Source organism: Nelusetta ayraudi, unplaced genomic scaffold, assembly GCF_046127955.1.
Source record: "Nelusetta ayraudi isolate G7.1 ecotype Tasmania unplaced genomic scaffold, CSIRO-AGI_Nayr_v1 ptg000052l, whole genome shotgun sequence".
NCBI classification, from domain to species: domain Eukaryota; kingdom Metazoa; phylum Chordata; class Actinopteri; order Tetraodontiformes; family Monacanthidae; genus Nelusetta; species Nelusetta ayraudi.
The window spans coordinates 2792501-2809887 of NW_027466102.1; the positions used below are offsets into that span (position 1 = coordinate 2792501).

At 43.4% G+C, this 17387-nt stretch overlaps 1 protein-coding gene across 1 annotated transcript in view; it reads right to left on the minus strand.

Moving 5' to 3' along the window:
• dusp10 (dual specificity phosphatase 10) overlaps positions 1 to 6531 on the minus strand; it is an 11862-nt gene extending 5331 nt beyond the window's left edge. The window contains exons 1-3 of the mRNA XM_076037596.1: positions 6391 to 6531; positions 4342 to 5193; positions 318 to 686 (exon numbers count right to left, since the gene is read on the minus strand). Of these exons, the coding sequence (XP_075893711.1) occupies positions 318 to 686; positions 4342 to 5143 (1171 nt within the window). The 5' untranslated portion in view covers positions 5144 to 5193; positions 6391 to 6531. The remainder of the gene's footprint in view (positions 1 to 317; positions 687 to 4341; positions 5194 to 6390) is intronic.
• Positions 6532 to 17387: the final 10856 nt, after the last annotated feature.

Genomic DNA, 17387 nt, shown 5'->3' on the forward strand with positions numbered 1-17387 from the left:
TCGATTCCGGGGACCTTTCGGTGTGGAGTTCTCCCTGTGTCTTTGTGGGTTCTTTCCGGGTTCTCCGGCTTCCTCCCACAGTCCAAATACATGCATGCGAGGTCAATTGGAAACTCTAAATTGTCCATAGGTGTGTATGCGAGTGTGAATGGTTGCTTGTCTCTATGTGAACTGGCGACTTGTCCAGGGTGTAGCCTGCCTTCGCCCTTTGACAGCTGGGATAGGCTCCAGCAGAGCCCCGAGACAGTAAGCTCGGGAAGAAGCAGGTATGGAAAATGGATGGAGTGACTTTTACAACGTGCTACAAACTGTCATACCGATGAATTCGAACGCCTCCTCGAAGTACTGCCGCAAGTTCTGCTTGTTGCTGTCGGTGGCGGGGAGGCGCTTGTAGACGAAGATGCCCGTGTTGTAGTGGTAGAGGGGCAAGTGGGTGGTCACGTTGAGGACGTAGCCCACGTTGAAGCGCTGCAGCAGGTTGGCGTCCTGAGCATCGTGCTCGTTCCCCAGGTAGAGGAAAGGTAGGATGGGCGTGAGCTCCGCGTTCTCTATATCCGGGGTCGAGGGCAGGGAGTGAGGTAGCGCCCCCGTGAGGCCAGAAGCTGCTCCGCTGTCCAAACCCTCGCGGAGATGCAGCGAGTGCTCACACAGGTTTTCGTGGCTCTGTCTAAAGCAGCAATGGCCTCCTGCGAAACACAAACAAGGGACACAGTGAGGTAAGCCCCGAGCAAATAGAAAGCTGCCTTTCAGTTTGCTTTACAAGTCGAGTAGGCAGTCATTTTGCTAGAAAAATAATGACATCATCGTCACATATTGACTTCATTTTAATTCTGCCCATTTAACAGGCAAATTGCCCCTGCGGATAAAGCATACAGCTGGAAATTACTTGAGTTCAGAGGTCGATATCTGCTAGGAGCCCTGAATGATGATGAGTACTATGCATGTCAAATTATTGGCAAACTTCATTTTTACATGGAAACTTAAACATGGGGATTTAAAGATCTGAATCTGATCTGAATTAAATATATTACAACATGATCATGACCTTATAATATTACAACTTAATACAGTACAACTTATGTACTGGTGTAGATACATGTTATTGTTAGAAAATGGTAATAAAGTGAGTTTTACATGACATGGAAACTTTATTTTTTTGTATTTATTGCAGTCTCATAGGCTTTTTTGACTAAACATTGAAGTAATAAAAAAACAGATATAAAAAGTGAATCAGGCGATCAGTGAATGATAGACGCAGTACTAAATGAATAAAATCTTGGAATCAATTGTAACTGGTGCCAGTGAGGAATGGACAGATTTGGCTTTTGGTCAAATGGGAAACTGATGTGCAGTGTACTGTACGTGCTTCCATCAATGTTGCACAGCTGACTGGAACAAGCTAGCTAAAACATAGAATAATCATATTACACCAAAACTGAGTGTTTATCAGGCAAGTGGTGAGGAAGTTTCCGCTGTAGAGAGAACCGAGAGGCGAAGAGGTCGATCCAAAAATAACTAGAGACAGTTTCCACTACAGGAGAAATCCCCTTCGTTAACCGGCAGGTAAACAGATGTAATCAGCGCCATCAGTGACACTTCTCCTAGGATATCTGCACTTCTGCAAATAACTGCCTTGCACCGGTCACTGGGGATGGCCGATTTCCCTTCACCACAATGGTTGGTGGGAGGAGTTTGGTAAGTGTCAGACACACACACATAAACACGCACATAATTTTATCAAGTGATGTATGGTTCACATTGCAGTAACAGTCATAAAAGATAATGGCACAACTTCCCCTTTGGTGAGCAGGCAGGTGGACGTCTACCACAAGCCACCAGGACACTTTATCCCCAAAAAAACATTTTCACATTAACCTGATGTTGTTGCACATTACAGTGGTGGGGGTGGGACCGACATGACTGGTACTAATGGAACTACTGTAAGTGAAAGAAAGGGAAGTTCTTACAAGCGGGCTGATTCTATTTTCCACCTCTAATGGTCAATGTTAATCATTTCCTGTCAATGAACCAACCAGGGGCTGAGACCTAACAGTCATTGCAACACGCCGCCGTTCAGTGTTACCATGTCTGGATGTCGAGTTTGATCGGCAAACAAAACGTGTCCTTGTCTTTGCGTTCAGGCCTTTTTTTTTTTTTCTCCTCCAACCTCTGAGGAAAACACACCGGCAGACCAAAGCCATGACATATTATCATAGCTGTAAGCCATAAAATTCAATGGGAGTTTGCTTCCAGTTGCCAATCGGGCACAAGAGCAGCATCTGCACACTGAATGGAACAGGTTTCTTGACTAGAATCTACGTTAACACGTGTGTTAACGTTTACTCTGCAAACTTGGTTGCTGTGAGAAAGGTCTGGAACTGTTTGTCTAATTTGAAGTCTTTGTTGCTTCTTAGTTTGTATGGCACGGTGGTAGGATATTTAAGCTTAGGTATTATGAAGTGCACATTTTCTATTTTTGGTGAGTGACAGAACTTTTAAACTAAAACAATGAGCACAAACATTTCTACAGCAGTACACAAAAACCTCACATGTGGACGTCACCCTGAAGCTTCTGTCGCTAGCTATTGGGCAGGTGTAATACTTTGCGCAGTAAAAAGAGAATGCTCACAAGAACCACGTGGCCGTGGGAAAAGATCAGTCCACCGAGACCATGTTGTCATTATCTCCAGACATAAAGCCCACGGAGGAAAATATGATATGTATATTGAAATATTGTCTATCAAGTTCATGAGCCAACAGGCTCAGTTGCTACCTTTTCTTTCTCTTTCTGTATCACAAAACCTGTTTACTGTGCCTAACCTGCAGTGACACTGCGGCCGTTATGACTAAGCGTTGCCTGTAGGTGGTCTGATCTGCATGTCTGATCTGCATGCAAAGATTAATGGTCACACAAGACCAGGATCACACAGCTACAATGCGACAAATCATAGCGTGAGCATGCTAGTACAAGGGCCTATATGGGACTAAATTATTCAGCAGCACTCAAGCACACAGCACCCTAGATATGCCACTATTTATAATGTCAACAATTCCCTGTTGAGTTAAATACCTAGCTTTCAATTGATTACATTTTAAAATAGATTACATTTAACACGATTACACCAGCAACTTGGTTGCTGCCAGTTGCTGGTGATTAATGTGTAGCTTCTTTATTTGTAGTTTGTTCACAACACTTCAAAATAGGAATTTGAATTCTTTGGCTCACCATATTATGTAGGTTTAAAGCCGAAGTGTTGCCAAATTAGCATTCTTCTTTGTGTCTAAACATTCTCCATGTCTGTGCATATTAACGCTGCATGCAGTTCTGCATGCCATTTCCTTTCAAAAGGAAGATGCCATAGCACCCATTTGACGATCGTTAGTGTGAAAATTATTGCACAACGAGGCAAATATTGTGATATTCAATAATACTGAATACTGCGATACTGGAATATCAAAATATTAAGCCTAATCTAAATATTATTATGCTGGACTAAATACCTTCCCAAAACAACTACTTTGGGCAGGTTTTATTCAAATCTTTAACTGTAACAAACTGAAAACGTCATTTCTGATAAAAAAAAAAAAAAAAAAAGCACCTGTAATTTACATTTTTAAAGACATGATAAAGACATTTCACTGGTGGGAGAGCCTGTAGAGGAGTCTTAACCGGCAAAGAACACACAAGAGGAGAAAAGACAAGAGGGGAAGAGAAAAGATCAAGGTGCTGTGATCTTGCAGCTAGACAGTAACTCCGAGGCATTCAGGAAACACTCGCAGCCCAGCCCCCCAACTCAACATGCAGCTCCAGCACTCCAACATGCACGCACACACCAAAGATAGAAAACAATGCAGCGGCCCAGGATTTCTTATCTGGGGAGAGCGACATTTTTAACAATTGCTTCTCACTCTTATGCAAAACTGCTGATACGTGTCATGTGGAAGGCTGGTGAGAAGCGGGCATGTTTGATGTTGGCCACGTTTTGTTTGAGGGCTCGTCAAATATGTATTTTTCGCATATATTTGGCATTTTGGTGCGCTAACTGCTGACGTGATGATAAAACTACAGGCACTATCAGCTGATCGAAACAATAAAGGGGAAAGATTAACTGGCTCTACGCACAACAAACAGACCAGATATTATCAACACACCAACACCACTATACTGCCGCTTAGCTCGCACTGCCGCTAAATCGAATATCACTTTCAGACGTCTAAACCCATTTACCCCCTTTGGCGTCAAACCCAAGACCATGAAATTGCGCTTTTGCTGCATTCTTTGAGTACAGGAAGGAAGGCCTCATTTCCATCTCTAGCGAGGCCCTGACACACACACCTTACCTTTGAGGATGATGGGGTCCTTGCCCTCCCGCCGCAGCGACTCCAGCACCACGTGCAGCGGCTGGGAGAAGGTCAGCCGGTTGGGGTCTGCCGTGCTCTCGTCGTACACCACAATGTCCTTCGAGAAGATGCCCTTGAAGGAGTCCTTGCCTTCGCGACAGGAGATGAGGTCCAACACGGTGATTTTGCCCTGCTGCAGCCGCCGCCGGCTGATCTTATCCGAGCAGTTGATGTGCACGGCCCCCCGGATGTGGCTCTTGTTGTACTCCATGAAGGGTCGGCAGTCAATGATGACTGGCACAGGCCCAACGGGATGCCCAAGGGGGCAGCACGTCATCCGCTTGGCCAACTCGTTGGGGTGGATGAGCCTCAAGAAGGTGGGCGGCAGGCCCTTGGGGGCGTCGCCCGCCACGAGGCTGGGGGTGCTGAGTGCTTCGTGATTGCCGACCATTGACGTTGGGGGGCCGGCATAGCTGAGGTTGGGGCTGCTGGCGCTCACCTGGCTGTGGCTGAGGCTCTGGCTGTCCTTCTCATAGGTGGTCACTGAGCAGCAGCTGGCGCTGCTGCATCCACACGACAACGAGCGTGTGGAGCCCTTGGATGAGGGCATATACGTGACAATATTGGCCGTTGCCCGGATCTTCACCACGGTGGTGCTGATGACCACGTTCTCGTCGCCCCCACTGCTGACACTGCTGACAGAGTCCAGATAGCCGGCGTCCAGGCGCAATTGGAGCTCCTGAGGTCGGATCGGCCTTGGCAGAGCCACCACAATTCTGTCGTCAAGGGGAGATGGAGGCATGGGGAGGCTGAAGGCTGGACAGTTTTTCCGGAGAAGTCAACAAAGGCGCTCTATGGGGACAGAGACATGTCGTGAGCGCCGGGGGGGAAGGGGCCGGGGTTGAAAAGAGCAAATTGGGTGTGAGAGTAGTTCCACATCCACAAGGCTGAGAAGATGGAGGGGCGTGAACGATAGACCTCGTGTCTGTTGGATCAACATGCAGACGCCATGCCCCTGAGCCAAATATTAGTAGTGTCAACACCTGCAGAGCTGCACCCAACTTGGTGGGAAAATAAAAATGTGCCAGACAGCTCTGCTAAATAATGAGCAGTGAAATCATCACAGGAAGCCTTGGTGTGCGTGAATCACTTTGTAATTTATATGAATCACCTTCCAGGTACTGCACGTGTGTGATGTTGATTTTTTTTTTTTTTTTTTTTTTTTTTTTTAATCCCAACTCCAGTCTGTCTGGGAGAGGGGAGATAAAATACTGCATCAACGCTACCGCCGCAGTTTGCACCCCCCCACCCGCCAACCCCGATTCTGCAAATAGAGAGAAAGAAAGAAAAAAAAAAAAAGTCGGCTACAACAATGAACATATGGGGGTCTGGAGGGTGGCAAATGCACTTTGATCAGCAGCCTGGTGCATGTTTTCAAAAAAGCATGTCATCCTGGCTTGTTATGTAAAAGACACCCGCCGTGCGAGGCGCTGCCCGTCCCGGCCATTGCCACGCGTGAAGCGCGGCGCAGCTTCAGCAGAACAAGGCAGGAGAGGAGAGAGAAGAAAAAATCATTCATGGGGCCAAATTCATTGAGGAAACCGGCATGAGAACGTGCCGAGAATGTGATATGACTCTCGGGATGAGGCTGGCTGATCACATGAGATGAGGGGGAAACTGAGCCGTCGTGTCGATAACTATACATAAATTATAAATATTTTTACGCGACTGCTGCGTTTTTAAAAAAAAAAATGATAGAGATTGCAACTTTGACGATCCCCCCTATAATCCAAATAAAATGCTGGCATACAACACTTTAACCGCGCTGGTAATAAATAAATAAATAAATAAATAAATAACTGCAAGGCGGCGATAAAGCCCTAAAAACATCCCATAAAAATGATTGCAGCAATATCACATTTTTATCTCCATTAAAAAAAAATCAAATGGCTTAAGGTTTCCGAGCACTGCGCATTTTTCAGACACAACTTCTTAAACCCACGCTGCTTCTGTTCAAAACTCAATATTTCCCGACAACGCTGTGCTCACCGGTGTGTTTGTATCGCGGTGCGCAGCAGACGGATCCAAGCACTCCGCTTGCTGACAGCCCGGTCTCCATTCAGTCCGTCCCGGTGTTGTGGAGCGGCAGCATTTTTAGTTGCACTTTTACCCTGCTTGCTCTCTTTCCCCCCCCCACCACCACCACAGAAAGAATATTGAAGGAAGTCTGCCAGCCTACACTAGTTACGCAGCTTGACTGGCGCCGACGCGGGCCAATGGGAGAGCTCGTTAATATGAAATGAGCTCGCTCCTGTACAGTGAGGTCCCGCCCACACCGGGTGGGCGGAGTTTGGCCACGCCGTGCGCCTCTGTGGCTGGCCCCGTCGTTTGAAACTACCTTCATGACCACGTAAGTGCAGCGATGATGTCACTGGCAGCCAATCAAGAGAGGGTCTCCGCCGGAGCATCAACGACGACGGCGCGGCGCGTTCACGTGCCGCTCAAACGTTTGGAGCGCCATAACGCGGAGATAAAAGCCGTCACTAATGTTACAGACAGTCGTCCGTCCTTAGGAAACGTCTTTTTATTTTCAATCATGGCTGGAAATGTTTGCTTATTGTTGGAAAGGTGGAGAAAACGGGTGCAATATGTGTTAATATGTATACGCACACGCACACACAGATACGTGTGTGTGTGTGTGTGTGTGTGTGTAAACATATTTACACATATTTATATAAAAATATATATGTGTGTGTGTGTGTGTGTGTGTGTGTGTGTGTGTGTGTGTGCGCGCGCGCGCGCGCGCGTGCGTGTGATGTAGGTCAGAATAACTGACTGGAGCAATGCTCAGTGAGTGGCCGAAGACGGTAAAAGTAACTGCAACATCACACTATTCACGTCACATGTGGTTCGTTTTGGCTCATGCTTGTCAGTCATAATTTTACAACTTTACCAAACAGCAGTAAGCCCATCCTACTGTGTGTGGGATGCCGTTTCCACGCACAAGTGAAAGAAACGTGATAATTTCAGTTTGTGTGTTTTTTCATTAGTGCTTGCAAACATAGTCGTGGATAAATCCAACATTTGAATACAAAAAGAGTCAGGTTTGTATTTGACCCGTGTGCTTTTAATGCTATTCATGACCAAAGGATTCCTGACAACAACAATACAATCACTTAATGGAGTAAGTTGAGATGTTTGTTTTTTTTTTAACTACCATTTTAGAATCATTACCAAAACTCTGTTTACATGAAGAGCTCTGCGGTTTTTACATTGCACATGTGACTTTTTGAAGGTTAAAACCACCACAAATTCACCATGTTTTAAGAGTAAGAGTCCAGTTGATGCTCTGTCACACTAAATGGCACTTAACCCTTATGTATTTCATTCATAGCGCGCACATGTAAATGTAATTTCTCTATTTAATGTGGTGGCACTGACATAGCAGCAAGTTTAAGCTACATACCTCTAGACCAGGGGTGGGCAATATTTTGGACTTGTGAGTCACAAAGGGGATGGAGTATTTTGGTGAGCCACCTATAGGAGAAAAAATGTAGAATGTAGAAAACATTCTTAATGGCAACTGAAAATGAACAAAAGAGTTACGACAAAATATCTGTCAGTGAAAACCCATGGTGTTTACCTCTTTACTGAAATGACTCTTAATACACTGAAAAATGTATCTATCTTATGACTTTATAACTTTATTACTATAAAAATCATTTTTTCCAAGTTCAGTGGGCCAGATTAAAAAGCGGGCCACATATGTCCCCCAGGCCGTAGTTTGCCTACGACTACTTTAGACTGACAGAACAGCTTAGCTAACACAGGAAATGGCTATTCTAAATGTGCCTCATCTGTATTTTCTCTAGTTTGCCCATTGTTGACAGTTTGTTTCTACGATTAATTGAAAAATATTAATTGACCTCTCTTTATAAAGACATCCACCTGCCTTTTAAAAAGTGCATTGTGACAAGTGGCCCGTGTGGGCAGGGTACATCAAAGGTGCTAATAAGTAGGTGCCTTTGGCAGGAGCAGTGGGAAACAAGTGCCAAGTTGGCCGGCAGAGCAGTCCCGTATGACCGAAGCCATGTTGAAGTGAAAGGATCTTGCTGGCCTCAGACACCAAATATAATCTTTGCCCTCTACAGTATTTATCCTCATTGCAACTAGAAACAATGTCGGGCACGTATGTTTGCCTCTATTAATAGGCCCCCCTGGTCCAGCTATTTTTAAATGGACACAGCTGATCAAATCAGATTGTGTTCTCAGCTTCTCCTGTTTCATGTGTGGTACTGGGTAAGTGAACAAGCGCCTCCTTCCTTCAGAAGAGACTCATGAGGTTTGGTGGGGGTTTTGTTTGTTTTGTTTGTTTCTTTGTCTGTGATGTCTACAACAGATTAATTCCATAGTTCCAAAAGACAACAACAAGAATGAGACCGTGTTTATTTTTGATCTTTAAAAGTGCGGATTCCCTATATTTTATATCCGTGTTGCTACGTTAGTATGTGTCTCATATGCTAGGAGTAGCCGTAGCATGTATGTATGTAGTAGCAGTAGGAGAGGAGTAGTAGGAGCAGCTTTTTCTACAGCAAGAAAGACAGGTGTTCCACAGTAAATTCCATCTTGCGCTGTGACAAATTCTCTTTCAGTGTTCGCTCGGTTCTTCTTCATGCAATCAGAGGGAATTCTTTTTTGTTCAACTCCACTTCTTTTACCTGATCTGATACCTGATACAATATAAGATCACTTCTCCAACAAGGATTTCACACAGGATGCATGTGACATAGTGTGTTTGTCTAAAGGGTAAGGCCCGAGGAGCTAAATAATATAGTTATAAAATAAATAAAGGTAACCCATATTGTGATTTAAGTGATACATTTTGGGTTTTTTTTTACATTGAATTTAAAAAAAAAATCTAATTCAATTTATTGCATATATAATTTGTGATGTAATGTACATATTTCTAAACAGTTTAAAGACAGTAGTGTTAGTCGTGTAGTGTTTTGAAGACACTGTCAATACACCGTGTGGGAAAACGTCAAGTTGAACAGACGCTAGGGACAGCTTCTGAAAGAGCAATTATCTTTTCACAGAATAGCCTGACCAGTTATGTAAAAATAACCAGTTCTGCCTGTGTGCCTAGTTCATCAATCCAAACATGTTTCACCCCTGCGTCATGACAGCATCATGGCATTGCTGCAGTTACGCAATAGCATGTGCGTCTTTTTCTGGTGGAGAACACTTGTTTTATCTTAGAAAATAATAGTAATTCATGGCTAAGTCAGTGCTATATCATAATATGTCCTTTATATTAACATCAGCAACTTGGGACCAACGCTTGGGACCAACCGCTCATTGTTTTATCCCTCGTCTTCTGAGGATTGATCATTTGATAGCAATTTGTTCTGTTTTGTTTTTTGCCTTCATAAGATCTTTTATCGAGCTGACTTTATCTTCATAAATGTCACCCAATGGAAAACATGACAACAAGTGTGTGGTCTGGTCTGTGTCTCAGAGATTGCACGAGATAGAAGATAATGTCAAAGTCAAGTTGAAGTGGTTTGCCTTTTTCACATGCTCAGAATGGAAAACATGACTGATTGCGGCTCTGCGCCCTCGCTGGCCCAGATGTAAGACTTAAAACCACTTCCTGCCTTCGGAGGCGAGGCGCACATACTGGGCTGCGTTCAGAGCGGCGCGGGCGAAACCTGACCTCATGTAACCTTGGACACCAGTCATCATACATACATACATTCATTTGGCAAAGACCCGGGAGACGTTGTTTGAATTACAAATGAGTTCATTTACTAATTGCTCTTTTTATACTTTTAATATGCAAAGAGCTGCCCTCCCCGCTACCAGCAGTTCATCCCATCTGGTCATTGAACGCACAAACTCCACAGAGCTCGGGCTTTTGATGTACTGCCTCTTGATCGTTTCTAAGGCAAGAATGGCACAGATGGGCCAATTGCAGACTGACCAGCTTGAAAGACAACATGTCCAGAGATGACGATGCAGGACGCTGCCAGAGATTCGGCAGCCTGTCGACCTATGGCCATGTACTTTCTTCGTGTTTGTCAGCTCCCTGTGAGCCTGGCTGAGAGAAATAACAGTGAGTCAAAACTGAAAAAAAAACAAAACAGATCTGACACGGTAAAATTGTTTCAGACAACAATTTAATAAAAGTTTAATAAATTGAACACAATCTTCGCTGGGGGGCTGACAGCTTTAGAAAATAAAAACCTGGTCACGATTAGCATGCGAATATTGGAGAGCCAACTGTCATCGGGCGCAAAAAGAAAAAAATTAGCCTTCAGCCGAGTCTGTCGGAGCATTATGGTGCCTCCCTCTAAAATAGTGTTTGCGGCATGTTCGCATGTCCTCCACTGTTCTCTAGAACAGTGCTTGGAAATCCAATGTTCTGCATAAAGCTTCACTTTTTTTTTGGTCTGAATTCTTCTGCTAAGCAAACTATGTTATCTGAAAAGATACTATACATGTTACACATGTCATGTCATACATGTTTTCTGAAATATATACTACAAGGTACATGTTCTCTTCAAAAGATATGATAAGATACATGTTCTCTTAAAGAGATACAATAAGATCCATGTTATCTTGTAAGAACACTGGGTATCCAGGTTAAGCAGTAAAATACAATAATAACATTGCCAATATTAATAACCAGGTTAAACCATATGGGCAGAAAAAAAAACTTATGCTCTGACAGAAGTCCTCTTAACAGAAATGAACTGACATGGCACTTGCTTAAAAAAAAAAAAGAGAGAGATAATTTTCATAAACCCTGAACTTAGACCCACATTAAAACCTTTTTTAAACCCATCACTATGTTACAGTCAATGAACAGTAGAATCCCTCCAATTCTCACAATTCTCAACGTTCTTGCAACTGCTCTTACTGCTCACACTTCAATTTCACTCATTATACACAGACTATGTCTCACAGATCCACGTACACAGAAGCATTCACCTATAGTTATCACATGCACGTGATTTGTTAACCTTTCAAACTAATAGAAAGCTTCAGATCACAGGATTAAACTGGCAGTTAAAAATGTATTGTCTTTGCCACACAATCTTACTTGGCTCTTAAACACATGGATATGTGGAGTGAATATGTGCAGTCGGATTTAGAAAAACATCAGGTTCAACTAATTCAACTCACGTTTAAATGTTTCCGTTTAACTTCATCTGACTTTGAATATGCATTTACCTCATTCTCTGTGAGTGACATTCAAAGACCATATGCCTCATGAGCTCTTTTGGCCTGTACAGTGCGTGTGCCCATAAGGTCCACCAAGCAACCAGCAGGAATAAGTGAAGCAAGTCAAGAATAAGAATTGCTACTTCTGGGAAAATATTAATTTGAATATGATAACGAAGATGACATGTTGTAAGAATGCGCATATCACGTTACAACATGATGCAATCCCCATATTAATATTGCAGAGCAGCACCGATACGGACAGGGATAGGGAAAAATGTGATGGAAAATAATGAGGTGTATCATCAATATGTTACTGTAATTATAAGAAACATTGTATCTGTGATACATCCCATGTCACCCTGTGGTCCAAGCAAAATCTGAAGAACGCTCTAACTGAATACTAAACTAAAGAAAAAGAAGGGGGGAAAAAGTATTACACACATAGAAAAGGGTCCGATGTGTCTGATGAGTGTTGCCGTTGAGTGGAGGTTAGCGGCTGCGAGAGATTAGCCAACAGTTTACGTCTAACAATAACAGCCACATCGCTGCACTCATAACAAACCCCGTTTTCCCCGAGTTGGACTCGTCTGCTCTGTATTATTCATTCAAGTAGGCATGTCCTTTTGCATGCGCAGGGTTGAATCATCCCCCGAGGTCACTTAGCAACCACCAAATATTGTCCGGCTAAGCCGTCAAAAAAATTTAAACATTCGCTCACGTACTTAACGCTCCTGCCGCTCAAAGGCGAAGAGGAAACCGTCTCCGGGCCCTTGACATACTGCAGCTCATGTCTGCTCTTCGCAGCTCTTTTGCTGCACCCCCACACTTCAACACTTCGATGAAACTTTAGATGAGTGTCTCACGAATAGCAAACTCTGTTATCAAGAGGCCCTTGTTTAATTCTGACCTAACCGCAGAATGCGAAGCGTATCGCGTGCAACCGGTGGATTTACACATCCGAGGGGACTTTAAGATGATGATGTCCCCAAGATATTTTTACCCACCATGAGCAAGCCGACTTGTCTGTTTAGCCAGTGCTTCTGTCCACTCCGAGATGACGTGTGCTCAAACCTCTCGGCCGTGAACTCCCCAACCCCCCCTTTCAAGTGGAGTAACTAATGAAGAGCGCGAGCCATTGACCTTTGAAACAAACGCGGGGATAAGACAATAAAAACAATGACTGTCTCTGCATCCACTGCGAGTCGTGTCTAAATAGCAACCGTTTCCAGGATGGGGAGTTGGGGGGCACCTGTTGCATGCACTGTGTGAGAGAGGCGGGGGTGGTAACCTCTGTGACAACAACTGGTACACTGCAAATCACTGACAGACTCAGTGGTACTACTTAAATATAAAACTAGGAGCTTTTGTGCCTCCAGTGTTGTGCTATCTTTTTTCCATCCAGATTCGCTCAATTAGTTATCTGAGCAAAAGCTACGATATTTAGTACGGATGCACAGATACCAATACCAGTATCGGGTATCGGTACCGACACGAGGGTTGGGTACTCTACTTGTACTTGTAAAATACGTGCCAATACCACAACAAAGAAACAAGTTGCAAATTGATGTATTTGACAATTCTATTAAATTTGTGTTTGTACTGTAGTGAAACTTGGGCCAGTTGCCCATGTTTTGTGGAAAATATCAAAAAATTAAATTAATTTTATTATTATTAAGTACTCGGTATCGGTGGGTACTTAAATGCCAGTACTCGTACACTACTCAATGCACGATATTTATCGGACCGATAAAATATCGGCCGATTTGGGGGGAAATCACGTCATTTTTATCGGTCCGATACGTACATTTTTTTAATAAAAAGATCTGATAAATTAATGAAACGAAAAACCTTTGCAGGCTGAGTAGCCCCAAAGACATAGCCAGCTTCGCACCTTATTTGCAGCACCGCCTTCGCGGCTAAAGCTAAAACAAAAACACGGATGGTCGATGCCCCCATTCAGCAAGCATTTGAACACTGTAATACCTTTTCTAGAGATTACAGTCAAGTCAATCAACTGTGGCAAGGCGCATAGGGCCCAGGCAGGCAACAAGCACGTGGTGCCACACAAATGAGGAATCCATGGACCCACCCGTAGTGCTACATGGATCCTGCCGACAACGCCAGAAAGTGGCAAGGCACAGAGGGCCCGGGCGGGCTTTGAACCCCAGACTCCCAGGTAATAGCCATGCGCGCTAAACCATTCGGCCAAAGGGATATCCCTTTGGCCAATTAGGGCACATGATCAATTGGAGGCATAGTGACAGGACTGCCACCGTCACACAACAGTTCGACAAAAGCGGTCGAGCCAGCAGACACTCGATTTCTGCTTGCTCTGTGTACACCAGGTATTACGGTAACTGCTACGGTAACTGCTAACTGCTTTGCCCAATGGCAGACGGAGAGAGAGAAGCGCGTCTCTGTACAGGATTACTGATTAATATTTCTGAAAAATTTGTAATTGTCACTCCATGATTCTACTGCAGGTTGGTGGTACACTACCCCAGGATGCTCCACAGTAATTCTTAGAAAATTCTGATGTAGCATTTCAAAATAGAGTTCATCCAATAATTGTGATTTTATTGTTGTACTGTATGTGAGTGAGACAGTGAGAAGGTTAAGCCATTAACGACATAGTGATGGAATTCATAGCGCTCGATGACCAGCCTTTTTCTGTCGTTGAGAACCCAGGTTTTCATAACTCAATCGCACATTTGGAGCCACATTACACTCCTCCAAGCTGCCGCTTCTCCTGGGATCTGTCCCTCCCTGCACTCTATATTACATTTTTCTACCATGCTTGATGCAGTCAAATCATTCATTCTTAATTCTGTAAACCTTTGGTTGTTAATTCACTTTATGTTTGAGGATGCACTTTGTTTTATTTATTTTGAGGTTGACATATGTCAATGCATGTAATCTTATATTTGAAATATACTTGACTTACCTCCACAAATACCTCAAGATAAGCCATTGTTTTGTTCAACAATTCAAGGGTTGCATTTTTTATTTATTTTTTTGTTAAAATTGAGTTTTATTGCGCTGTTATATTTCTGTGATGACATCAAAAAAAAGATATTTGAAGAACAAAAAACTTTTGTTTGCTGTTATAGATAGGCCAGCAACTATCAGTTTCCCTAGCTGCATCCTGCACACACTGCAGATTATATGGAGATTTTATTAGATATTAAAATATAAATTTATCGGTTATCGGTATCGGCCATGAGAAGCGGGAAATTATCGGTTATCGGTATCGGTTGAAATTTTTCATATTGTGCATCACTAGTATTGGTGCATCACTAATATTTAGCCTTCTGTTTACAACCAACTGTAAAAATCAATATGTTTTAGCTACCGGAAAACACGTGTTTTGCTGTTTCTGAAAAGACAAGGCAAGTGGGAGTGGTGTGTGTCCTTTGTAACTGCACTGAGATTTTGAATTGTGAAGCAAGCAAAGGAAGCAAATGGCAAATTTTTCCATGCACGGGCTGTCTACAGACACAAAATTCTTTGTTGGATAACATTTGCGGAGAATTTTTCTTGCACAATATGGGACCTTGAAAAACTGAGGTTCAACCAGTTAAGTTGTTATCGCAGTAATGGTCTGGCAAGCGGGGGGAGAATTACCAAGCATTTCTTAAATAGCAAATTTAATATTTTCTGGGTCGATCTGCTTTTAATTAGCAAGTTTCTTCTTGAGCTGAAAGAGCAAACTGTATTTACAACCAGCCATGCCACACGCGCAACAACAAAATAATTCCTGTTTAATGCCACAAGATTTGTTAAAGAGAGTCGGCGTCATGCTCTGGATGCCTTTTTTTTCATGCACTTACTTCTTAAGTGCACAAATGTTTTCAGTTATGACCATGAAATGATCAGGGTTCAGCGCGTTTGTGGATAGTAAATTATGGAAGCTGTTATGGAAAAAGGAAGTCTTCAGTGTACATGGGGGAAAAAAACATCTAACTTCTCTAAGGCAAATGTTTTTAATCGCTTACTAACATTTGCTATATTTTTATATTCAGTTTTTAACAAAAAGAATTCCCGCACACAAGCAAAAATTTAGCTTGAAAAAGGTCTATGACCGAAACGTTGCATGCAAAAGATTGCAAGTTGGCCACGTGTGCAGGAATTCTTTTTAATTATATTCATGCGTGAACCAAGAGAATGCTAAGTTGGTCTCCTGATTGGATGAAGATTGTGAAGGGATAAACACCTTAACACTGAAACAATAAAAAAAAAAAATGTCCTCGATCTGAGAAACCTCCAGAATTTTGAATTCAAAAACATCACAACAACAAAAATGCAGCAGTGTTTGATCCTGACTGAATGTAAACATTTCAACTGCAGTTCTTTCAATAATAATAAGAAGAATGAATTGACAGATACTGTTTATGAATTATCTCCAGCCATCACTGTGTGAGTGCACGAAGTAGCAAGAAAAGAAAATCTCTCAAGAGCACCTCACGTGACGGAGCAATCTTTGTCCGTCAGATTTTCCCTCCTTTCTCAGAGTGTCCTTGGGAAACTAACAATGTCTTTTCATTCACTCCCCCGCCTAGCTCGTGGACTGACAAAGCGGGATCCGGCACCGGGCAAGCAAAGCTGATGAGAGCGCGAAGTGACCAGCGAGCTGGAAACAAAAGGGGGGCCGAAATGAAAGCGGTAAAAGTAAAGAGTGATATGTGTCATTCAGTGATGTCATCCATCCCAACGTCCAGGGTGACAGTGGCGGCGGCAACGGCCTGAGTCAGAGGATGACATCAACGGCACAAGCTGTCAGACAGGTTGTGAAAGGACCTGATTCCACCCTGCCATTGTTCCCCGGGTTAATGCTGTTATTCAGGCCGCCACCGGCCCTAACATTTGTTAATCTGACCCTAACACACCGTTAAACACGGCACACAAAGACACACAAACAGCAAATTTAAAGGCCGGCACAGGGAAAAGGTCAGCCTGCGCCACACCATCACAGCTTTTTCAGTACAAAGGAAGGAGCAGCATCGCAGTTGGTGAGATCAGGCAGTGAAAATTTAGCAGACTCTACAAAGAGCCGCACTGATTGGATGCCCCCCCCTCGTCCTCCAACACACTCCTATGACACTTTAACAGACATTAATAGAAGTGAAAACAAAAGGAAACATTAGACAATTCTGTTTTTCTCAATGGCCCTTAACCAGATGGATTCAATCCACATCTGTCATCTACTTATATAAAGTAGCAACAGCATATATATATATATATATATATATATATACATATGTGTATTATTTATTCATTCATTCATCTTCTATACCCGCTTATTCCAATTCAGGGTCACGGGGGTCTGCTGGAGCCTATCCCAGCTGTCTTAGGGCGAAGGCAGGGTGACACCCTGGACAAGTCGCCAGTTCATCGCAGGGCCACATAGAAACAGACAACCATTCACACGCAGACACAGGGAGAACATGCAAACTCCACACAGAAAGGTCCCAGGCCCGGGCCCCGAACCCACGACCTTCTTGCTGTGAGGCGGCAGCGCTAACCACTGCGCCACCGTGTCGCCCATATATATAGATATATACATACATACATACATATACAGTATATATATATATGTCTACGTTGGGCAACATCACACTGAAAGGTTCAAGGATGGATTTGAGGGTGAGTAAAGTGGAAATTTAAAAACTTACAGGCCACACTCATCATCATCATTCATCATCATCCCCCACACTGGCTGCATTTTCCATCCACCATTCCATTGCACATGCACACGCACAGACAGTGGTGGAGACAAACAAGAGTCTTTCGGTGTCAGGCCAAGCTGTTAATTTGCA